Genomic DNA, 25,180 nt, shown 5'->3' with positions numbered 1-25,180 from the left:
AAAGTGTTAGTTTACCCAAAAAAAAAAATTTCATTAATTAAACACACACACTCATTTCCCACCAAAGCACGTAAGACCTTCGTTCATCTTCGGAACACAAATTAAGATATTTTTGATGAAATCTAAACCCTCTATAGACAGCAACACAACTAAAACGTGTAGATAAGTGGACAATGCATGTAGACAAGAAGCGAAGTGGGAAAGAGACGGGGGAAGAGATCGGCAAAGGTCCACGAGCCGGGACTCGAACTCGGGACGCTCCATGCTAGATATGCACACAAGGCTCTTGGCGCCAACTACACCAGAACATTTATATGAAAATATTTGACTGTACATCCACGTCATCATAAACATCCAGTCAGCTGTTACTGTAGCTCAGTAACTGAATTTGGTGTCCATACCGATTTTTACCTATAACTCATGGGTTTGTAATTCTTTTTGACAGATTCATAAGAACCAGCCTATAAAAGTCATAATTTTAGAGAATCAGACCACACCAGTCATGAGGTAAGTTTTTTTTGTAACGCAACAGACATGCTTTTTTGTATTATTTCTGTAGAAATGATACACCGTGCTAATTCTACGGAAGTATGTTTCACCACAGAATTAGCTTCTGACCTTTAAATTCACTTAAAAAGTTTATATCTCACTATTCTAAAAATACAGGGTTTTTTTCAGTACAGGAAACAAGAAATAGCACACTACTAGTTCCAAACATCACACATCATTACAAGCTATTATAGCAGCTTTATTTAAGAAATATTACACATTCTCAAAGTACAACAAATCTTCTCTATGAAGCTCTCCAGTCTTGCCAGTGTGCTAGCGCAAATTAACATGAGGTGAAGGAGAATTAAGACCTGACTTTGTTCTAAAATAAAAGGATGAAGGGATCTGAAAGAAAAGAAAATGGCAGTACAGTCACTAATGAATTAAAACAAATATGTAAAACTTCGTAGGGCTTCAGATAGTTTGGTATACGCAGCATTTTAGAACTTTCTGCTGAGGCGCCTTCAAACCTCAAGCACCAAACCTTACAATACCTTTTAATACCTTTCACATCCAGAGACATGAAAAGCCTGAGTATAAAAGGAAGAATGAGAAAAGGCAGCGTTTGTACAGAACAGTTTTGGGATCAACAGCTGAAGTAATGAGCTGAGGCACTATGGTAGTGATTTAATGAGACAGTTTGGGTTGTGGGCATCATCTGAATGTACCTGCATAAATCAAATAAAAAGTAGACAAAATACATTTAGAATATATTATCTCTCTTATAACCTTGGAATAACACCTCAGTCCATCTTTTTTGGTGGGCAGAGAGTACAAGAACACTTGATCGCAGAGAACAGATGCAGAAAAGTGCAAAAATACTTTCCATTATCTCATTATTTAAATGAAAACCAAAGCACTGGTGTCTGATTGGCTGTGTTGCATGTCACTCAAAAAATGGTTGCTGAGGTGAGATCAAGTCAAATGATATTCCTTCCACTCATTAAACCGAAACACTTTTTTTTTTTCCTGGAACAAAACACAAGTAGTTTCCTAAATATGAACTGAATTTCAGTTAAACCTGTAAGAAAGCAAAAAAACACCTATCATTTCAACACGTAGGCAATGTATGCATTCACAGGAAGCTGAGAGGGTCACAGGGTCTCGTATCTAGCTGTAGCGGAACCGTGAGGCAGGTCTCGTATCTCAGGCCTTCATGAGCGCGCTGACCACAGCCCTAGCGTTGAGGCTGCGCAGGTCACTGTAGGTCTGCCCGGTGCCCACAAACACGATGGGCTGACCTGTGATGTAGGTCATGGAGATAGCAGCGCCCACCTACAGGAAACAGTCTGGAGTTATTCTTAACCGAGATGCATTTCAGGAGAACGTGCCATGACAAAAGGGCTCTGGTCATACCTTATCATCAATGGTGTCAAATTTGGTGAGAACGATGCCATCGATGAGCCTGGGTTTGTCAGTCCTGGAATGATCAGCCAGTGCTTGATTAAATTTAACCTAAAACAAAGCAAAAAAACATTCCCTACATAATGACCTGGACATTTCTGAGAAGCTCAGGACTGCGCTTCAGATATCAGTTTCCCACATGCAATAGAAACCGAACAAGTGAGAGAGTGGTAACCATTATCTCAATAACACTAAAATAACACTGCTTCAGTGTCACATGATCCTTAAGAAATCATTCTATTATTCTGATTTGATGCTCATAAAACATTTTTAATATAATCAATGTCGAAAACTGTTTTTACTGCTTTATATTTGTGCAAACCATGATACATTTTTTAGGATTCTTTGCCTATTAATTTCAGAAGAACAGCATTGATTTTAAATATAAGTCTCATGTAAGATTATAAATGTATTCACTGTAATTTTAATCAATTTAATGCATCCTTGTTGAATAAAGGTATCAATTTCAATTTTCAAAATCATTATTTACTCACTTTCACATCATTCTAAACTTGTATGGCTTTCAGTCTTCCTTGAAAGACACAAGTGTACATTTTTGAACAATATCTTTGACAAACTTTTTAATTTAATATAAGTGGAAGCAGACTGGGGTTGATAAATGGTGAAAAGGCATCAAGTTTACTGAAAAACTCTGCACCAGTGAGCCACTATTTGTCACTATTTTACTTCATAAATAGTTTTTTGAAACATCAAGCGCTCCGTAGTGCAAAAGCACTTTTTATTGTCCAGAAACATTTGTTGGCCAAAGATGGATACATCATATGACACGTTATGAAGCAGTGCCTTCTACAGGCCATATGTGGCATTAACACCTACCAGCTGATCCACAGCCTCGTTTCCCACCAGCGCTTCTCCCACAAACAGCACCAGGTCCGGGGTGTTGACCGCGATCAGCTTCGCCAGAGCCGTCATCAGAGGAGCGTTATCCTGCATACGGCCGGCGGTATCGATCAGCACCACGTCAAAGACCTGGTTACGAGCTGCAGAGAGGGACAGAGTAGTGTTAACGAATGAATCCTTCTAAAGTTTCATTTCTTCTAAAATCACAGTTTTTACCAAAGGCGATAGCCTCCATGGCGATCCCAGCAGCATCCTTGCCATAGCCCTTCTCGAAGAGCTGTACGGCGGGCCGTCCCCCGTGCTTCTCAGGCGGGTGTAGAGAGTTCAGACGCCGCTGATGAGTCCTCAGCTGCTCCACGGCTCCCGCACGGAACGTGTCACAGGCCGCGATGAGCACCGTGAAGCCATTCTCGATCAGCCAATAGGAGATCTGTACAAAAAAAACAAACAAACAAAAATAAGATAAATACATGTCACATGACCTCTATAAATGATCAGGGTATCTGCAGGATTTTTAAGTTCACATTTTAAGACCTGCACAAATAAAATGAATATATGAGCAGGGTGGGGCAATATCTACGGAAACATGTTAAAGTGTAAAATGACTGTAAAAAGCCTGATTTGCAGTTCAGATACAGGTTTTCACAAAAACAAAGTTTTATAAAATGATAAACTTAACATTTCAGAGTTTAAACCATTTTAAAAGAAAATGGATTGGTGTCAAAATTCTGAATTATATTAATTTATATGATGATTATTAGGGATGCACGATACATTTCGGCACGATATTAATGCGCATCTCATCAGTAAAGCCGGTTCTGTAATCAGCATTAAATCTCTACACATTCGTGCTTTCACGTGGAACAGCATTTACTACACAGAGCCGTTGTTCACTGACAAGCTGTGCAAAACCAAAATCATTTTTTGTGCATGTTTTGCGCAGCTTGTCAGTGAACAACGGCTCTGTGTAGTAAATGCTGATCCATGAGATGCGCATTAATATCATGCCAACATTTATCATGCATCCCTAATTATTATCAATCAATTATTATATTAATTAAATAACAAATATATTTTACTCTCTTAATTATTTAGATTTTAATAATGCATTATCTTCTTGTCAATCCACCAGTTCACATTTACAACTCTGCATGTTTGCAGTGTAAAAACATGGGTTGATTTTCACATTGGTCTAAAGAAAAGCCAGAGCGGCTTATTGAAAATGCAAATTCATTCTCTGCCAGCAGGTGGTGCTTTCGGGAGGGCAGAAATATCTCGGTTTCCCCGGTAACAGCTGTACACAAAGCAGCTTGTTTATTTAATAAAATCATAGCCTTTGATGTTTAATCGTCACATTCAGCCATACTGCAAGTCCCCAAATTTATGACCTCTTGAAATCATAATTGAAACTTTCTTGCACTATTTAAGACTTTATGGCCTTAAATTTGATACAACTAAATTTAAGTCTTTTTAAGGACCTGCAGAAACCCTGTAATATTCAATAAACTGATTTGCTGTTTAAGAAACATTTATGATTATTGTTGAAAACAGTCGTGTTTTTATAAATTAGATTTTTAAAAAAGAAAGAATCGAATACTTTTAATTTAGGAAAGATGCATTAATTAAAAGTGACAGTAAAGAAATTAATATTACAAACGTCTTTTTGAAATAAATGCTGTTCTTTTGAGCTTTCTATTTGTCCAGGGATCCTGAAAAAGTTTCAGTTTCCATAAATATATTAAGCAGCAAAAACTGTAATAATAATAATGAGAACCATTTTTAACAATGGATGATAACTGAGCTCCAAATCATATTACAATGATTTCTGAAGGATCATGTGACACTGAAGTCCAGAGAAATGATGCTGAAAATTCAGCTTTGCGTCACAGGAATAAATGACATTTTAAAACATATTAAAATAGGAAATATTTTTGACATTTTAATTTAATAATATTACTGTTTTTACAGTATTTTTGATTCAATAAATGCAGCCTTGAGAATGAGACTTATTTCTAAAACATTAAAAATCATAATTATTTCATAATCATAATTGTTTTTCAAATGAATACTGCATAAACATTCTTCCTTTTGTTTTCAATCACTTCTTACCAAAAGCCAATTATTCCACACCATATATTTCTATAAGGTAATTTAAAGAATTTTAAGGACCTTTATTTATTTTTTTGTTACCTTGGCGAGGTTGGTGGACTTGCCGACGCCGTTCACCCCACAGAAGGTGATGACGAAGGGTTTGCGCTGAGAACGAGCCTCTAGCACGTCCCTCAAGATGTCTACACGCCGCTTGGGCTGCAGGATCTGCACCAGAGAGTCCTGCAGAGCCTGCTTTACTGTAGAGGCCACAGCTGGAGAGAGAGAGAAAGCCAGAAGAAGACTTAGAAGAGCAAAATAATCCAGGAAGGCCAGAAAGCTAGACAGAAGACAAACGTGTGTGTGGGAAAGCTCTTGTTTGGAGCGCTGTACTCACTGGTGAAAGTGCCCATGACTTTGCCTTCCAGTTTCTTGGCCACAGAGACACAGAGCTGGGAGGCGATTTCAGCTGCTACATTCTTTGCTAGAGAAACAAGAAAAGACAAACCACAATTAGTCTGCTCAAGTTCAAACACAGGCTGTATACACAGTATATAACTGGTGTCTAGTTGTTTGGGATTACTGGAATCTTTGAGCATTGTTTTGATCAGGCCCAAATCATTTAGACTGAATTTTGAACTTTTCAATAAATTCATTAATAAGAACAGACTGAAAAGAACAATTGACTCATGAATCAAAAAAAAAAAAAAAAAAAAAAAAAGACCTTTATTTTTTTGACTCAGTAACTAGCCGTGGGGTTTTAATCCCTAAATATGATCATCCACACGAGTAAGAGATTCAAGATTCAAGATTTTTATTCGTCACATACACAATTATATAGAGACCCCATCTTAAAATTTAAAAAGGCAGCTATACATTTTCCATGTATAAAAGACCCAATTCATACTGTGGAAAGTTAATATTATTTTAATGTGGAAAATATAATTTGGAAAATATTTAATTTATATTATGTTTTTTTTAATGTATATCAATTTTTATTTATTTTAATCTTTTTAAAATTGTATTAAATAGTACTGTACTATAGTACTGTACTGTTGGATGTACTTATATCATTTTTATTTGATCAAATTTGTCCTTATTTTAATCTGATTTTTTTCCTACATATCATACTGTACTGATACTGTACTGTACCATTTATTCATATAATTTTACTTAAAATTTTATCACACTTTTCTTACATTTCTCTTACAAGTATTATTCATTTTTATTCCATGGTCTGTCTGAATACTGGATTCTGATTGGCTGGCAGGTATGCAGTAAAACTGTTTAATGCACAGGTAGTTCCACGTCAGTTTAATCACCATTCTATATTAATGCTCTGCTTTAACTGATGCACACAAAGCCCCCCCCCCCCCCCCCCACACACACAGAGAGAGAGAGAGAGAGAGAGAGAGAGAGAGAGAGAGAGAGAGAGAGGAGAGAGAGAGAGAGAGAGAGAGAGGAGAGAGAGAGGAGAGAGAGAGAGTCGAGAGAGAGAGAGAGAGAGAGAGAGAGAGAGAGACAGAGAGAGAGAGAGAGAGAGAGAGAGAGAGAGAGAGAGAGAGAGAGAGAGAGAGAGAGAGAGAGAGAGGAGAGAGAGAGGAGGACGAGAGAGAGAGAGAGAAGAGAGAGAGAAGGAGAGAGAGCTGAATGAGATGAGAGAGAGACAGACATAGCAACAGAAAGTAAAAATAGAGCGAGCCTGCTGTATGCATATGATCTGGGTCTGCTGTCTCCCACTCAACATGGTTTACAGCAGAACCTGGACCTGCTAGAACAATACTGCCAGACCTGGGCCCTGACAGTCAAGCTGAAGAAAACCAAAATTATGATCTTTCAGAAAAGATCCAGATCCCAGGGAACACAGCACACATTAACATTAGGCACTAACCAGATAACAAACACACACACACACACACATCATACTGCAACTATCTGGGTTTGGAAATCACATCCACAGGAAACTTTAATCATGCTGTGAATGAACAGAGATAAAGCAAGCAGGGCCTTCTATGCCATAAAACGGCAATGTCCTATAGAAATCCCTATTAGAATTTGGATAAAAATATTAGAGTCAGTAATTGAGCCCATTGCCCTCTATGACAGAGAGGTGTGGGGTCCACTGACAAATCCAAATCAAGACTTCACCGAATGGAAAAAACATCCAATTGAGACCCTGCATGCAGCACTCTGTAAAAATATATTACATGTGCACCGGCATACAACAAATAATGCATGCAGGGCAGAATTAGGCAAGTATCCTCTAATCATAAAGCAAATGAAAAAGCTCTGCAATACCAAGAGATGAGCAAAGAAAGCAGTCCCCTCCCTCAGCTGATCATCTACTGATGCTCTGAATCACATCAGAATCAATCAGATTACTGCACAAATCAAACAGAACTACATCACTCACTGGCAAACCCAAACACAACAACAGAGTAAAATGCAATGCTATTTAGTCCTAAAGAGAGAGTACAGTATGGCAGAGTATCTGTACACAGTGTCAGATAAGAAACTGAGAACCACGCTGACCAGTTCCCACGCCTTGTTTAACTTCAAATTCAAGGACCTTTCAGGTCCAATACCATCAAATTGAAGGACTTATTGTGACTATTCAAGTGAGAGCAACGTTACATCGTGTTACCTTGTAAGATACATTGTTACGGTTTTCATGTTTTTTTGTTTTTTTTGCATTTATTTTTGGCCATATGACAGAGATCATATATTCTTTTTTTCGAATTTCTGTTTCGCATAAAACTGAAGAATATTTGGTACATCCTATACTGTATTCTAAAATGATCAGATATTAAAGGGTTACTCCATCCCAAAATGAAAATTTTGTCATTATTCACCCCATGTCGTTCCAAACCCGTAAAAGCTTCGTTCATCTTCGGAACACAATTTAAGATATTTTGGATGAAAACCGGGAGGCTTGTGACTGTCCCATAGACTGCCAAATAAATAACAGTGCCAAGGTCCAGAAAAGTATGAAAAGCATCGTCAGAATAGTCCATCTGCCATCAGTGGTTCAACCGTAACGTTATGAAGCGACGACAATACTTTTTGTACACGAAGAAAACAAAAATAACGACTTTATTCAACAATTCCTCTCCTCAGTGTCTCTCCAAGTCAGCGTAGTGCCATTTTGGCAATTCTGAGCTGTACGCAGATGGCGTATGCTCTTCTGTATCAGCCACACTGCACTGATGCGCTGTTGTCTTTCAAACCAAAGCGTAAATACACGTAAAAAAATATATCCCTGTGCCACGGCTAACACAGTAGAGCGTATGCCATCTGCGTATTATTATTAGGAAAGGCGATTTGCAAAGATTCATTAAAAAACCTTATACACCATATTATATATATATATATATATATATATATATATATACACACACATAAATATAAATATATATATAAATATATATAAATATAAATAAATAAATAATTATATATATATATATCATATATATATATATATAATTATTTATTTATTTATTTATTTATTTATATTTTAGCCAATTTATATATATATATATTTATAAATATTTATATATTTATGTGTATATAAATATATATACACACACACACATATACACACACACACATACCATATATAGTAGAATTTAAATTTACAGGAATTTTTCAGGCCTAGAAAACACCATATTACAATTTCTTCCAGGTTTTCCACGACTAAACTCTGTAATAATTTTAAAAACATGTAAACAAAAAGTGTTTTGAATGAGGTGCCATGGGGCAAGAGCGATGTCATACCAATGAGGTGATCTTTCATCTTGTCCAGAACTGGCTCCATGTCCTCCTGAGTCAGATTCTTAGATCCCACCAGGCCTTTCAGCATCCCAAACATTCCCCCGAAACCACCCTTTTTGGCTCTGCAGAGAAACCACACAGAATGTACATTCAACATCAATTGTTCAGTTCAGATGAAGAATTTCAACATTTTGAGGCATGTTGAAACGACAAAACAGTAGTATGTTTGTTACCCTTTCTTAGTATTTGCCACCACAACTCTCTCCTCTTCTTGCACTACTTCATCCTCATCATCCGAGGACTCATAATCGACACCTCGCAGGTCCCCTTTCATTGAATCCACCTGGATCAGCTGGAGGAACAGAGTTACTTGAGAATTTCATCTGCAATAACAATTTTATCTAAAAGCTTTTAACAACCATGCATAATAAACAGCCTACAACACTGAAATTATAATGAATTTTACTAGCAGTGCTTGCTTGTACAAAGATGCTGCAGTGAATTTGAGATAATGGACTGCTCACCGGTTCAGCGATAGCATCAGGGTCTTGGTTCTGTGCGTCACTGGAGTTGTTACCATTGGCTCCACTGTAGTCCAGCTCTCCAATGCTCTTCCCGCTCATATCCCACACCCGGTTTGCCTTCCCTTTTGGCTTCTGGGGTTTAGGGGACTTACTGTACAATAACAACAGAATAAAAAAAAAAAGACTCGACTTCAAACAAGTGTTATTTTAGCATCATTAACATACTATTGTATTTTTTGTTCATATTTTGAATTTTTATATTTCACTTAAAATTTTAGTTGAAGTTACATAAGTTACATTTTTATTAGACTTTATGTCTATGGCATTTAAGTTTTTTTTTTTTTTTTAATTCATTTTAGTCATTTTAGTATTTTAACAAACAAAAATAAGAAATATTTATTTCCAGTAATTATTATTTTTTAATTGTTTAATAGTAAATTTACATGACAAAGACTTTACTAAAAACAGAAAATGTTTTTGAAAAGTTTTGCATTCAGACAACAATGTTATGAAAATGACCCCTTTAACACAGATCCATGAAATCAGCTAAAAATACTGTATTTTTTCACTCCAGGCCAGTAGTTGGCGATGTCACTTTATAAAATAAATAAATAAATAAAATACTATGTGCCTGCGTACCTAAAGACTGACCACGTAATATGCATGTGCATAAGGTCACCATTTTCACAAATTCATGTTTTTGTAGTTTACACAGAGATAACATTGTTATTATTGTGTTTTCAGGCCCCAAAATGATGATGTTGCAGAGCTGCATGATTAATCATTAAAAGACCATGAACACAATTTAAACACCCATGCAATCCCATTTTTAAATGACAATGATTCCCCATTCCAGAACATTCAAACCTGTGTTTGTGCTTCCGCTGACACAGAGAGCAGACATTTACCATGTCTCATCTACACAGTAATATTTCTGTCTTAAGCCCCTTTCACACTGTGATTCCGGAAAATACACGGGTAATGTGTCCTGGCAATTGTTGCCAGGTTGCTAGATTTTGCCCCTTCACACTGCTAGAGATTTCCTGGAATATGTGTGTGCGTTCACACACAACCCGTAAAGGTCCCATAATGAAACGTGACATCAGGATGTCGAAAACGCTAGGCACCTTAACTTCCACTTAAGCTGGTGAACGATCTCAGCTTCAGCGCGGTTAGTAAGAAACTACCTGATCTCTGCTTCATTACAGTTTGCACATATTTTTTCATCGCGGACGTTGATCTGCCTTCAAAACACCTGGTAAAAGAGTCACACGATAATGTGCGTCATCCCTACGACACAACATTTGTTCTGGCTTTTGTTCACACAGAGCTCGTTCCGGGACTGAACCCGGCAATGTTACTAGGTCCCCAACCCAGGATTGATGTGTTTGCGATCACACAGAAGGCAATCCGCCAATTTTCCGGGACCAATGTGCAGTGTGAAAGGGGCTCTATTGACATTCATATTATCACAGAAATACTGGGATTAATGTTTATACTTCAGATAGAAACAGTGATGTCTATGGTAGCCATCAAAATAGAGCAAGTCATCTTTTGAAAGTAATTGCCGCTTCAAATAATGTTTGTCGTTTGCATTGTTTCGCCACTAGGTGGCAGCAAGTAACTGTTAAATGTATTTGTCACTGAATCATTCATTCAAGAGATTCTTCAAAAAAGCTGATTCATCCAGTAATGAAACAAGTCAAGTATTTATGAATGAGTCATTGAATCATTCATTCAACCAAACCACTTTTTCATAATTTTAATATAAAAAAAATTGTTATATTCAAAATATTTAATTTGAAGTACATTTATTATATATTAAAATATTTAATATTTTATTTCAATTAAACCCTTTTAAACAGACTGCAGAAATTAATATTTTGTCTAGGGCTGTCAAATGATTAATCACGATTAATCACATCCAAAATAAAAGTTTTGTTTACATAATATATGTATGTGTACAGGGTATATTTATTATGTATATATAAATACACACACATAAATTATATATTTAGAAAATATTTACATGTATATACATTTATATATTTATATTCTTATATTTTATATTATATATAAATATATTTAATATATAAACATAACATATTCTTCTTAAATATATACATGCATGTGTGTGTATTCATATATACATAATAAATATACACAGTATACACACATATATTATGTAAACAAAACTTTTATTTTGGATGTGATTAATCGTGATTAATCATTTGACAGCCCTAATTTTGTCACACATTATTGTTTAGTTCAGAATCGTGATCTCTATTTGAGACAAAAAAATAAATTAAATTAAATTATTTATTTATCTAGAATCATGCACCTCTAAGTTGTTGTGTAAATGACCAGCCAAAACGCATAAAAAGTTTTCTGTTCGTTGTTGAATAGGGTCGTGTAAACTGCCCCTTAGTTACTGATAACGATCCTGCTTTACAAAGGATAAATTATTATGACTATGTAATCAGACAAAATATCATAGTTCAAGTGATTAATTGGAAGTTATGCTGAGATCTGTGACACCAGTGTGGCCCAAAATTCAAGAGGGGCTTCATTTGCCATGAACAAAGCTTTTTCTCACAATTCATAAAGCGTCCTACCTGGGCTTCTCTGCCTTTCCGCCACCCAACTGCTTGCTGATGAACTTGGCACGGTTCCTCTCGATAATCTCCTCTTGGGTCAGGCCCTCGTTTCCATTCTCCACAGCTTTTTTTGAGGCAGTCTGTGAGGCAGCTTTAGCCTGATCCCCTCCTGATTCAGCTGACGACAAGTAAAAGAGAAGAAAAGAAAGAACGGTTACATTAACAAACCTACAGCTGCTGTGATCTGCTTCATTGATAGTCTCTCACATTTCTCACCTTCCTTTTTGGCATTTTTACTTTTCTTGCCTCCTTGCTCCTTGGTTTTGTCTCCATCTTTTGTCTCAATCATAGACTTCACAGTTTTCTTGGATTTCTCAGACTCATTGAAATTCCTCATGGAGACGGGGGCCTTGGCTTTGCTGCTGACCTCCGCCTCCCTGCAAGACACACATCATATAATATATGATATGATGTTGCCTTTAGCATAAGTGCTGAAAATAATATTACAGTGTGGACACAGCTCTGTTTTTACTGGTAATTCTTCAGTTGCTGTCACATACTCCTCATATAGCAACAATGCAATTGAGTCTACTTTTTGTAAACTTTTATTTAATTATTAAAATAGTGCTTAGATTGATTTCTCTTGAAAACTGAAAATGTAGCCATAATAACGTACCTGTGGGAAAAGTACAAAAAAAAAAAAAAAGTTTCGGGTCACTATTATTTTTAATGTTTCTGAAATAAGTCTCTTATGCTAACCAAGGCTGCACTTTTAAAAAAAATTTAATTTAGGACTGTCTGATCAAATATACAGCAACAAATGTCAATTTATTGTAACCTTGCTGAATAAAAATATTAATTTCTTCTTTTTACTGACCCCAAACTTTTAAACATTAGTATGTTTATATATAATAAAAACATATTTTGGTTATATATTATATTATATTATATATAATAAAAACATATCTAAAGGTTTGGCTTTATTGTGTAAAATAACTTTTTCAGACAAAAAATATGCTTTTTTGACACACATTTATATCTACTGACCCAGAAAAAGTGTTTAGCTCACCGCATAAGTCTGTGGAAGTCATCTCCGAACTCAAAATTATTGAGCAGAAACTTTAGTGCGCCTCTCTGCTCCAGTTCATTCTTGTATCGATCTCTGAAGTGCAGCTGGACGTCATCTATGAACTTGTCCACATACGTCAGCGTCAGGATCTTTTGAAAACCCACCTGAGACAGCAGAAGCACACGATCAGACATATGGACCACTGACTGATCTGAAGAATCACATCACATTATGTGCACCGAGAGGTAAATCAACACTCACCACAAACACAAGCTCAAACTCATTGTCCAGCTTGTATTTAAGACTGAGGGCATTGTGGGTGAAGGAGTTATTCCCACTCCTCTCCTGCAAAAAGAAAGCCAAAAAACAAACATAACACAACCCACATGACTGTCCAACACACACAATAAAACTGTCAGTCATTATTTGAGCTACTTCACATCACACTACACACAGTAACTATAGCAACATACACTATATCCTCACAGCTGATTTCTGTAGTTACACAGGACACAGCAACAGTCTTTACCTGCAGGATGACGGAGCGGATGAGAGCGTTAACGGGCCCGGTGAACGATTCGGTCACTCCGGCCCCCTGGAAACACCACAACACGATCCCCCCTTTACTGAAGATGGCGAAGAAGTCCAGCATCTCTGCCAGTCACCAACGAACCCAATACTACGAGGAACAGAACAAACACCGCTTAACAAAAAACGAGTAAAAAAATAAATAAGTGTTCCAAAGTTGGCCTGCGCTCGAGTTAATGTGCGCAGCGCTGCCAGCCGTCACAATCAAGACTCAACTCACGATTAGACACGTCAGTGGCACAGTGAGGAAGTGACGCAACTTCCCGTGTAGCGCGACTGACGCGAGCAAGGCTTTAAATATGTCATATTTGAATTCATTAAAATTGGTTTTGACTTTTATAATGAATACTTTAATTACGTTTTTAATCACTATTTTATTTATAAAAGCAGATTTACTGAGCTGAAAAAAAAAAACTCCAGCTACTTTTATTATGTAAAGTTACTTTTACTTATTTTTAGATTTGTAATTTATATGTTTATTTAATTTTCGTTTATGTGCATGGGTCTGAATATTAGTGCTTAAATTAAACTCATTTTGTCAGACGGATAGTATATGTATGTTCACATTTCGTTTATTAGTTTATTCTGTAGTCGCGCGACCTGTATTTTCCACAAACATCACTTCCGGCCGTTCTCTTAATCTTCTCTGGTTTCTGTGTTCGCTCTGCTCAGTTGGCAAGATGGCGTCGGAACCGAACAAGACAGAAATTCTCACCATTTTTAAACGTTTGCGCTCCATACCCACAAACAAGGTAACACACCAGGTCTTATTGAAATGTATCTGTGAATGTTTTCATTATCGTTTAGCCTGTTTCAGAGACGTCCGTGTGTTTGTTTCGTGTGGGTTACGTGTCATTTGTGTGTCGCTAAGCCGGTGCTGATGGGGCCTGGGTCCCGTCCTACACCTCATGTTTACCGTCAACAACACACCTGAAAACACACCTGTTCCCAGCTGTCAAACACTGGTGACTTCATATTAACAAGCTTTTCGGACTAAAGGAGCTGTTTTGAAAGAAATCACTTGATTGCGGGTTTACCGGCTCCGTCTATAGACGAGAATGACGCAGTGGCGACGGAAAATGACTCACCCTGAAATAATGTACCTCAAACCCGCGGAGATTCCTGGGTGGAATGTCCCACAGATGGATCAAACCCGTTTATATTTGTAAAATGTGTATATTAGGACATGAAATCGCGAATACATGTACATTCAAATTAGTTGGAGGTGTTTTGAAACTCTAATTCTCATTATGTGTGTTTGTGTGTTTATATATATGAGTGTGTGTGTATGTATGTATGTATGTGTCTCATGTCTCATGATCCTTCAGAAATCATTCTAATATACTGATTTATTATGCTGGGAACTGTTGTGTTGCTTAATATAAATATATATATATATATATATATATCTATATATATATATATATATATATATATATATATATATATATAAATCTTTTCTAACAAATGATACTTTTTTTCAGGATTCTTTGATGAATAAAAAGTTAAAAAGAAGAGCATTTATTTAAAATATAAATCTTTTCTAACAATATACACTACAGTTCAAAAGTTTGGGGTCAGTAAATTTTTATTCTTTCTTTTTTTTTTTGAAAGAAATTAAAACTTTTATTCAGCAAGAATGTGCTAAATTGTTAAGAAGTGATAGCAAAGATTTATATTGTTAGAAGAGATTTCTATTTTGAATAAATGCTGTTCTTTTTAACTTTTTATTCATAAAAGTATCGCAGTTTTCCAAAAAATATTTGGCAGCTCAACTATTGCCAACATTGATAATTCTAATAATAAATCAGCATATTAGAATGTTTTCTAAAGGATCATGTGACACTTTATACTGGAGTAATGGCTGATGGAAATTCAGCTTTGCATCACAGGAAAAAATTACATTTAAAAGGACATTAAAATAGAAACCATACTTTTATATTGTAATAACATTTTACAAGATTACTGTTTTTTTTTCTGTATTTTTGATCAAATAAATGCAGCCTTGATGAGCAGAAGAGACTTCTTTAAATGACATTATAAGTCTTACTGATCCCAGACTTTTGAACGGTAGTGTGTATATATATATAGTTTGTTAATTCCTTAGTACATTCCTTAATATTCACACTTTGCCAAAAGTATTATTTATGAACATCGTGGAACCAGATGTTAGAACAACTGTTTGTCTGCAGTCTTCAGGTGCATTCCAGAGATTTAATAGCATGGAGCCCGTGGTCATGTGAAACCTCGAGTCCTAGACGTATGAGGAAATTGTCATTTTGAGGACTGAAATGTTTATACACTGTAGTTTACGGAGTAGGAAATGGTTTGTTTGTTTTCAGGCCTGCTTTGACTGTGCTGCTAAGAACCCGAGCTGGGCCAGTATTTCATATGGAGTGTTTCTGTGCATTGACTGTTCTGGGATACATCGCTCCTTGGGAGTGCACTTGAGCTTTATCAGGTCAGTCTGGATCTCTATTGTTTTTCTCTCTTATTAAATTAGGCTGTCATGTGAATGTCTGTCAGGGTTTTCAGTCATCCGTGGTGTTACAGAATGTCACATTCATTTGTTAGGCAAGAGTTCGAGGGTGAGTTAAAGTGTAGAATGTTGTCTTTTCAGATCCACGGAGCTGGATTCCAACTGGAGCTGGTTTCAGCTGAGATGTATGCAGGTCGGAGGAAATGCCACCGCGGTTAGTTCTTCTTTTCCTACCCTGAAATATCCACGCAGTTGCATAAGTTCTGTCTTTAAAGCTTAACCTATACTGTAGACACTGTGCATGTTACATCGCTCCCATGTTTTCTTTGTGCACAGATGGCTTTTTTCCGCCAGCACGGCTGTACCACCAACGACACCAATGCGAAGTATAACAGTCGTGCGGCTCAGATGTACAGAGAGAAGATTCGACAGCTTGCCAACGCTGCGCTCTCCAAGTATGGCACTGATGTGAGTATACCAATCTCACACTGTTCCAGCATTATCGCTGCCTAGAAAATGAACTATGCCCCGTGGATTTGTTGTCAGCATTAGTTATTAAAAGATATTTAATGTCATGCTATCAACATGCACTAAGAAATTATTACATTTGATTATTGCATTATGATTTCACATTTAGATATGATGTGTAACTTGTATTACAACAGGCCTGTGTTCATAAGTAACCTTCATGTTTAGTTTCTAAACCCCAGTCATTTTAAGAACTACACATTTGTGGTTATCACAAACCATGTTTATCCTCGTTGCAAGTGAACTTGTATTTAATGTAGTCTGGGTCATTTGTGCTTTGACGTTGAGTAGTGTTTTTGTGGATGAGTTTGATTGAACTGTTGACAACAGACATGCAACCTACTAATTGTGAACCTCCAGCACTATAGATTATTGTATATGTGATCGACGTTATTATTACTAAAATGTATTTTTCATATATCATTTCATGTATTTTATTATATGTTGCTTTTTGGTTATGTAATGTACTTCAGTGAGATATTTGGATTTCATCTCTTGCTGTATGCAGCTGTGGTGTTCGTGATATTGAATAAACTTTGAACTTGAGTCACTGAACAAACTCCATGTTACAACAGTATTCATTAGCTTTATCTTCCCAGACTCACTTGTTATGAAAGCACAACAGACAACCAGTGCATAATTGGAGTTTTTTTTTTTATGTTTTTTTTTTTCATTCAGCTGTGGATTGACCACTCAGGCTGTGCTCAGCCATCACCTGTAGAGAAGAGAGAGAATGACTTCTTTGACGAGCACACGCAGGTAGGACACAGTGGTGTGTTTAAAATTATAAATGAGCTTTTATGTCTTATTTATTTTTATTTTTAAAAAGAGTTTGCCTGACCATCCAGGGTGGACCAGTTAACCTGGTAACAGGATTCTCATAGTCAGAGAAACCTAGAAATATCAGGGAATTATGTATTGAACCCCTTTACACTGACTCTGCAACAGATGACATCTTTCTCGATTCTATCCAACGTAATCAGTCTCTCAGTATTTTGTTTTATTTTTATTTTTTTCAATTTTGGAAAGTAATAGTAACACTATTAATGCATTTTTTTTCGGGTTCTCCTAAGCTCTAAAATATTAAATCAGTAATCAAGTTAGGTTTTTATGATGTTTCAGGTGAACTATCTGTTAACACTTTAGTATAGGGACCAGTTCTTGCTATTAATTAATTAGCATGCCTATTAATAACATTTATTAGTGCTTATAAAGAACATATTCTGCATGACCATATTCTACATCCCTAATCCTACCCAATACCTAACCTTAACAACTACTATACTAACTATTAATAAGCAGCAAATTACTATTTTGAGGCAAAAGTTGTAGTTAATGGTTTGTTAATAGCAAGAATTGGACGTTAAAATAAATTGTAACCAACTATCTCATTAATATTGAGCTCATGCAGATATGCCATTATTATTATTATGGCTTGATGTGTGAAATTTGATAATTGTTCTCTTATCTACCTGCAGCCTGCCAACAGTTGGAACATGGCGTCCCCGTCCCTAACAGATGAGAACGGAGCCATAACCCCTCAACTGGAGCAGAGCAATCCTAAGAGTTCAGAGACCAGCACTCGTGAGTGTACCGCATTACACATCATAACTCAAGCGTTTCATTCTCACTACTTTTACATTGAATCATTTCTTGTCTGTGTGATGCAGAGTCTGAAGAGGGTCCAAGCATTGAAGGACTGAGCACAAGTCCTAAAGCCACAATAGGTGAGTGTTAACCAGATTGTGTGTTTGAGTGCTCCGGCAGAATGTATATTATCATCACAACTTCTCCATGTTTCTGTTTCTCCTTTCATCACCCATTTCCCCATATTATTTTGGATGTACTTTCTCACCAAACATTGATGAATCACTTAAGTAAGTCAAGCTCCAGGACCAGTTTGGAAAACTAATGAAGTATTCCATATACCAACCTTTTTTTATGGACAAAAGAAAGAATGAAAAAAAAAAAAAAAAAAGCGCTGTGATGCTTGTAAAATTGCATGGTTTAAAAAACACTTTATAAAGAATGACAAAAACGCATAACTACATACTTAAGTCTCTTTAAAATAATTTTATGTGTAATAACAAGCCAGTAAATGTAGTTCCGGAACATTCTTTGCAAATGAATCGAAAGCCTGCTGTCTGTTCTGTTAATGTAGACGACTCAATGAGATTGACATCTGAAGAGTCTCCTGGAGGTGATTTGAATGGTTTTTAAATGCCAGGATGCCTATTGGCTATTCAGAATGAAGCAGCATGGTTCTGCGCTTGACTGACACTTAACTTGAGTGTGTGCGCTGCTTTGGCTCCACCCCTACCTCTTTATCATAATACTCCTGCAAAACTGCTCATATTTAATAAGCTTGGTGTTACTCTAAAAATAATGTACTGCTTTTAAATAATAATGCATTCAGATCTATTCAGGGTGTCATCAGGGACTGTGTATATATTGCACTTACACAGATGTTGACTGGGATTTGATTTAATTTATAATTTAGAAATTCAGTGCTGATCAACATTATGAAACATATGCTGTTAATAGAGCTTAAAGCCCAAAGTATAATTCAGTTTTGACACACATGAATGCATACAGCTGAAATTATGGCCTTTAAAAGGAGACTCCATTTGATAGCATGACACATGCACACTGGATAGTTTCATCCTTGTCCAGTGTGTGTGAAATTTATTGCTTATTTATTTTTAGCAATAAAAATGTCTTTGTACTCACTTAAACTAGAGTTGTGAGTATCTCTTAATTCTCTTACACAAGCTCTGGTCAGCATGGACCTCTATAGTTGTTCCTGTCTGCAGTAGTTTATGGACCCTTTTCACAGACTGAGAATGCATTTCCTCAGTTAACATAAAACATCTAGCCAATTTTTAAATATATTTTCATCAAAAAAATTTTTTTTACATTATACTTTATTTTCCCTTGGGAATGAATATTAGAATACTAGTTGCTGCTGCTGTGTGGGTGTTTTTAACTCTTGGCTGAAGGACTGACGGCAGATTTGTCATCTTTCTGTGTTCTGCCCAATGTAATCAATATTTTAGTTTTTTTTTTCTCTCTCTTTTGTAATGTCTCACAAACGCTATCATGGATTTTTTTTTTTCTTTTGCTATTGGGGAAAATAGGAACCCCAAAGGTATATTTGTTGTTGTTTCCGTTCACCACTATATCACATTTCTAAGAATCCAAGAAATGTGGAACTGGTCCAGTGTTGATTCACATAAATTTGTCTGTGCACAACTTTATGTGCACTTAATTTATACTTTATTCATATTCATACTATTCTTTTAGTTTAAAACACAAAAACTGAAGTGTACTTTGGGCTGCACTTCTGTTGAGCCTGAAACATTGCTTCGAATTGATTGTTTTAATGACTACAAGCACTTCCGCTACTATTGACCTCCCTAGTATCTGTACGTATTGTAGAACTAACCTGTATACTGTATAATTATTCTTATTTACGCAGTATTTACCAATTCTTACTCATACTGTGGGGCACTTTTTGTGGCCCAAGTTTGTTTCTTCATTTGAACAGATACAGAAAAATTTAGCATTACGTCTCACTTGCTCACAAGTGAATGGGTGCCATCAGAATGAGTCCAAACAGCTGATAAAAACATCACAATAATCCACAACCACTCCAGTTCATCAGTTAACATCTTGTGAAGCAAAAAGTGGTGTCTTTGTAAGAAACAAATGAAAACCGCATTTTTATTTTATTTTATTTTTTTAATTAGTTCTCTATTCAAAGTAATGCTTTCTCCAGTGAAAGTCATCTTCTCTGAATCAGAAGAGACATATACAGAGATTAAACACCGTTTACAAGTGCAAACAGTTGATGTTTTGATTAGCTGTTTGGACTAAGTTTGTAGCATTTTTGTGTGTGTGTGTGTGTGTGAGCTATTCCTTAAACTTAAAATTGGCATATCTTAACCACTTTCCAATAGTTGGTGTATAAAGTTGCTCTCTGACTCAAAAAAGTGTAATGTAGAGTTTTCGGTAACGCTTTAGAATAGGGAACACTTATTCACTATTAACTATACTTTTCCCTCAATACATTCCTAATTTGCTGCTTATTAGTAGTTAGTAAGGTAGTTGTTAAGTTTTAGATATTCTGTAGGATTAGGGATGTAGAGTAAGGCATTGATATGTGCTTAATTACTACTAATAAATGGCTAATATTCTAGTAATATGCATGCTAATAAGTAACTAGTTAAGAGACCCTAAAATAAAGTGTTACAGAGTTTTCTAATCTCATAAAGAGCTCTAAGGCACTTTCCATTCTGGACCCAGATCTTATACCATGGTGTTTAATGTGTTTTCCAGTCTGGATTGACTTGTGCCCTGGAATGAGATTAGAGCGGCTTTTCATTGTTGATCAGGATGCAGTGGGTGTATATCTTAAGACCATTTCAGCATTCGTCTCAGCACAAAGCTTCCAGAGGCCCCAATCTTCTGCTAAATTATGTAACTCATTGGTTCAGTATTCAATAAACACTGCATGGATCTTCCCGGTGTTCATGTGTACACTTTAAATGCTCTCTTTCTCTGATAAGTGAATTGATTGTGTGAGATGTGACCTCTTCCCTTTCCTCAGGCTTTGCCGGCATGATATTTCTCAGTGCAATCTAGGCTGTGGCTTCTATCGCCATGCACTAATGATCCTTGTCTGGAATAATCTAGGAAGAAATGGTTTCCTGTTTACTTTTCTCTGACTATGCTGTCTGTTTTCAGAAGTGAAACCCTCCATTATTGGAAAGAAGAAGCCAGCCGCTGCAAAGAAAGGGGTATGTGAACAATCAGTGCTCTCAGTCACTTCCCATTAAGGGAATTGTGCTTCCTGATCTTGCAGTGTTCAGTTTTTGTCAGTAGGCGTCAGCCTTGCAGCGTGATACAGAAGCTAGAACAGAGGTTCTGCTTAAAAACTGAAGAAGAAAATCTATAATCATTCAGGTTCTGCCTTACTCACACATGTCTGCATTGTGGAATCTTATAATAGTAGTTAGACGAATGCAACGGATGTGTGCTAATAGACTTTGTTGGTGATTGGTTTTCATTTTGTTGATAGGCTTGTTGATATATATTTTTATCATGTTTAGTATTTTCATGAGTTTCCTTGGGTATTTTTATGTATAAAATATACATAAATATATTGCTTCTATAGTTCAGGCTCAAAACTTGTTTGCATGTGCTACTTTTTTCATAAATAAATGTCTTTACACTCTTTTTTTCATTTTGATTTTAGCTTGGTGCTAAAAAGGGTCTTGGTGCCCAGAAGGTGAGCAGCAAGAGTTTCACTGAGGTGGAAAAACAAGCCCAGGTGGCAGAGAAAATGAGAGAGGAACAGGTCACTGAGGCCAAGAAACAAGCTGAAGAGTCCATGTGAGTCTCCAGATGCCACAAATTCAGAATCTCTTGGACATTTGCAGATGCTGGAAAACTGAAATGCTTTTTCTTAAAAGATTTTGATTAGAATCTTTTGAATGGTCATGCGTGTGGTAAGATGTACGATGATGGTTCCTCTAACAGTGCAATCAGAGCTATAGCTTCGTTTTTCCCCCCTGATTGTGTTTCCTCTTTTCTCACAGAGTGGCCTCGATGCGACTGGCCTACAAAGAGCTGGAGATTGACAGGAAGATGGAGGAGAAGAAACTGAAGAGCCTTGAGGGCAAGAAGAAGGAACAGGCTGAGAGGCTGGGCATGGGTTTCGGCAACAGGAGGTAACGACACGGCGGCAGCCTCGATTAAACCACTGTCACGTTAATCACATCACTCCCCTCAAGCATGACATCACTGTCTGCAGCAGATTAATAGCCCAGGATGCTGAGCGATGTGTCTGTTTGTTAGTTTTATTGTACATTCAGCTTAATGAGGCTGATATGATATGACTCTGATCGTCCGCAGTGCCGTGTCTCATTCCGTGATGGCTGAGATGCAGGTGATCGAGCAGGAGACCCCGGTCGGAGTCAAATCCTCTTCTCGCTCTAAGCTGGACATGTTTGATGAGCCCGGCTTCGCCTCCGGACCGCCCAAGTATGTCTGTTTCAGACAGCATTTGTGAACGCGTGTGTTTGCATGTGTGTGATTTGTATCAATCATTGTGATCTCAGGTACAAGGACAACCCTTTCACTTCAGGAGACAGCTTCGGCTCGCGGTGGGACAACGATGGAGGATCCTCGTTCTCTTCCTGGGCTCTGGAGAAGGAGGAGCCTAAAGAGAGTGAGGTCACCATCTCAAGCATCCAGCCCATCGGAGAAAGGTTTGTTTAATAACGTCCTGATGCAGTAGACAGTGATTTGATTTGTGCCCATTTTTATGACTTTGACACAATGTGACTCAGGTTGCCCAGCCGACGGAAGCCTGAGGTGTCTGTGCCAGTCACAGAGTCCAGCGAAGCACAACAGAAGTTTGCCAATGCTAAAGCAATCTCATCAGACATGTTCTTCGGCCGTGAGAGCAACCCAGAGGTACAGTGAGCCCACCAGAGCTTGAGTTCTGTGACTCAGACTGGCAGTTTGACACATTTTTCACATCCTTTTTTTTTTCATTTTATTTCTATATATAAATATTATATTATTATTATTTTTCAACATATTTTATCTGTTGTTCTGAAATATTGTAAATGATTTTATGTTCTATATTAGATATGTAAATTTATATATATATTAAAAGTATATTACAATATACATTTTATGTATGTATTTTGCTGTAGTTAGTGATTACTATTGTTGTTATTATTATTATTATTATTATTATTATTATTAATATACAGTAGTCAACATTTTAAGTAGATCAAAAAAGTTCATCGAAGTTGAGACAAGAACGGGTATTGTTTTGGTTTTAGGACAACTTTGATGAAAGCTTTTGATCCACTTCAAATGTTGACTACTATATATAAATGTAAAACATTTTAAGTGTTTTTTAGTATAAGTGTGTGTATGTGTGTGTGTGTGTGGCTCATTAATTACGTCTTGTGTTTAAATAAATTGCAGAAACTCATATAATATGTATTGTTTATATAAATATATTATTTTCCCCCACTAGTATGAAGCAAAGACTCGTCTAGAAGGCATGTCTGGAAGCACCTCCATCAGCTCTGCTGACCTGTTTGGTGATGGCAGTGTCCATTCCTCTGGTAAACACTTCTGTTTATGTCATGCTAATTAGATTATAAAACAGAAAAAAGTCCTATATTTGTTGGCGTATTATATAACATGACTGTGGCGCTCTGTTTCGTTCACGTACATCGCTGTAGGCTCATCAGGATTTGACAGCGTGCTTCCCTCCGGTCCTGACATCGCTCAGTTCAAGCAAGGTGTGAAGACTGTTGCAGGGAAGATGGCAGTGCTGGCTAACGGAGTTATGAACACCATTCAGGTGAACGCACACCTTTCAGTCTTGACTATATTTATTTACTACGCCCACAGCAGCTGTGTTAACTCCATCTGGTCATGTGTGTTCAGGATCGCTATGGATCTTACTGAAAGGACTGCATTTGAATGAAATAGAAGTTGCATTACAGGACACACCTCACTGCTGATTGGCTCTGGTCTGTCTTTCCCACATGAACACACATCTGACAGAGAGAGAGCGAGACAGAAAGACCAAGACCTGGGAGCTCCTGATCTCTCCCCAAACCACTGTAGACACTCTTGCTGACAGTATTTTAATTTCTTTTTGAGGACTCTGGTTTTATTTTCAGATAACAGCAGAAGCACTGGGAAGAGTGTAAAGTTTGTTTTCAGAATCACAGTGCTTTCTGTTCGAACTAACAGTCCTGTTTTCTCTGCCATGTACTGGTCTTTGATTTCAAATAGGTGTGGATTTGAAAAGTATTCTGTCTGGAATTAAATGTATAGCTAAACTTAGAGCGCTAATATGTTCTCATGGCTTTCTTTTTGTATTTTAACGGTATCCGAAGATCTCGGTTCATTCGGTGAACAAGGAAAGGGAACCCATATGGTATATTTATACATTTGGAATATTTTGAGGCCATTTCCTAAATGCAATATATTAGGTTTTGATGCATTATCATGATTTTACATTATGACAGTTTGAGTGACTAAGTGATGAAATAACCGAACTATTGTGCAATATGTCCTGGCATGTCAAGGACGAGTTCTTAGGCTTTTTGTGGATATATATGTGATCCCTGGAGTTCGAGTTGACCGATGATTTTAAACTGAACCCTGTGTGTTTTTGCATGCCAGCATAAGCCGAAGACACTGGTGCTGGATCAGATTTCCAGCATTCACTTGTATTTACAAAGAAAATGCTCAAGAAGCCAAGCGGTTCGAGGTGGTTTACAGCGATGTGATTTAATCAGCGGCAATTTAACAAGACACCCTCAGTTTAGATGAGAAAATGACAGCTGACCGCTTCTTTTTTTTTTTTTTTTTTTTTTATATTTAAAGTTCACCCAATGTAGTCTGTTTTCTGGTTATGTGCATGTGCAGTTCTGTTTCCTAGTACATGCATTACAGCCTTTCTTTCCTTTTCTTTTGGGTTAATGCCAGACCGGGAGCTGGCGAATGGTATTTGTCTGCCTGTCCGTTTATATCCCAATGCTAAATTTGAAAATAAAGAACAAAAATCCAACTACAGTCTGGAATAAAAGCTATTTATTGTAGCCTGTTGAGAAGGATCTATTGAGATTTGTGTGAATAAAGATTAAAATCCCCACAACAGCTGTTTAAGACTTTGATTCAA

The 25,180-nt window shown here is 36.8% G+C and overlaps 2 protein-coding genes across 5 annotated transcripts; one reads left to right on the top strand and one right to left on the bottom strand.

Moving 5' to 3' along the window:
- Positions 1-727: 727 nt before the first annotated feature.
- Positions 728-13,755, bottom strand: LOC109066508 (signal recognition particle receptor subunit alpha-like). 3 transcript variants are annotated; one of them, XM_042743539.1, is made up of 15 exons: positions 13,672-13,755; positions 13,393-13,542; positions 13,125-13,208; positions 12,864-13,027; positions 12,062-12,231; positions 11,813-11,972; positions 9,198-9,348; positions 8,907-9,025; positions 8,677-8,795; positions 5,300-5,386; positions 5,005-5,177; positions 3,031-3,244; positions 2,791-2,954; positions 1,906-2,004; positions 728-1,824 (listed from the first exon to the last, which is right to left on the bottom strand). In XM_042743539.1, the coding sequence occupies exons 2-15, from the start codon at positions 13,513-13,515 to the stop codon at positions 1,696-1,698; spliced, it is 1,956 nt and encodes a 651-aa protein (XP_042599473.1). In that variant the 5' UTR covers positions 13,516-13,542; positions 13,672-13,755; the 3' UTR covers positions 728-1,695. The 3 variants fall into 3 exon arrangements, 2 of the variants coding, with proteins under 2 accessions (XP_042599473.1, XP_042599474.1); XM_042743540.1 differs by lacking the exon at positions 13,672-13,755 and having other exon boundaries at positions 12,071-12,231; positions 13,393-13,665; XR_006156996.1 differs by lacking the exon at positions 13,672-13,755 and having other exon boundaries at positions 1,759-1,824; positions 1,906-1,969; positions 13,393-13,665.
- Positions 13,756-14,049: 294 nt separating this feature from the next.
- Positions 14,050-25,156, top strand: LOC109066518 (ADP-ribosylation factor GTPase-activating protein 2-like). 2 transcript variants are annotated; one of them, XM_042743541.1, is made up of 17 exons: positions 14,050-14,203; positions 15,794-15,912; positions 16,072-16,144; positions 16,267-16,398; positions 17,137-17,217; positions 17,937-18,042; positions 18,129-18,185; positions 18,620-18,658; positions 21,205-21,257; positions 21,716-21,852; positions 22,059-22,190; positions 22,375-22,503; positions 22,581-22,730; positions 22,812-22,938; positions 23,516-23,606; positions 23,727-23,848; positions 23,935-25,156. In XM_042743541.1, exons 1-17 carry the CDS (start codon positions 14,132-14,134, stop codon positions 23,953-23,955), a joined length of 1,641 nt encoding a protein of 546 aa, XP_042599475.1. In that variant the 5' UTR covers positions 14,050-14,131; the 3' UTR covers positions 23,956-25,156. The 2 variants fall into 2 exon arrangements, with proteins under 2 accessions (XP_042599475.1, XP_042599476.1); XM_042743542.1 differs by lacking the exon at positions 18,620-18,658.
- The last annotated feature ends 24 nt before the right edge of the window (positions 25,157-25,180 follow it).

The sequence above is a fragment of the Cyprinus carpio genome, chromosome B18 (genome assembly GCF_018340385.1).
Source record: "Cyprinus carpio isolate SPL01 chromosome B18, ASM1834038v1, whole genome shotgun sequence".
NCBI classification, from domain to species: Eukaryota; Metazoa; Chordata; class Actinopteri; order Cypriniformes; family Cyprinidae; genus Cyprinus; species Cyprinus carpio.
Note: the sequence above shows the minus strand (reverse complement) of the source record. Positions and strands in the feature narration are given on the sequence as shown.

Excerpts from the sequence above, each read along its gene's own strand:
- LOC109066518 (XM_042743541.1), top strand. The coding sequence starts at position 14,132 with ATGGCGTCGGAACCGAACAAGACAGAAATTCTCACCATTTTTAAACGT. Across the intron at positions 14,204-15,793 it reads GCTCCATACCCACAAACAAG|GCCTGCTTTGACTGTGCTGC; the intron begins GTAACACACCAG and ends GTTTGTTTTCAG. Across the intron at positions 16,399-17,136 it reads TCTCCAAGTATGGCACTGAT|CTGTGGATTGACCACTCAGG; the intron begins GTGAGTATACCA and ends TTTTTCATTCAG.
- LOC109066508 (XM_042743539.1), bottom strand. The coding sequence starts at position 13,515 with ATGCTGGACTTCTTCGCCATCTTCAGTAAAGGGGGGATCGTGTTGTGG. Across the intron at positions 13,028-13,124 it reads AGTTTGAGCTTGTGTTTGTG|GTGGGTTTTCAAAAGATCCT; the intron begins GTGAGTGTTGAT and ends CTGCTGTCTCAG. Across the intron at positions 3,245-5,004 it reads AGTCCACCAACCTCGCCAAG|ATCTCCTATTGGCTGATCGA; the intron begins GTAACAAAAAAA and ends TTTTTTGTACAG.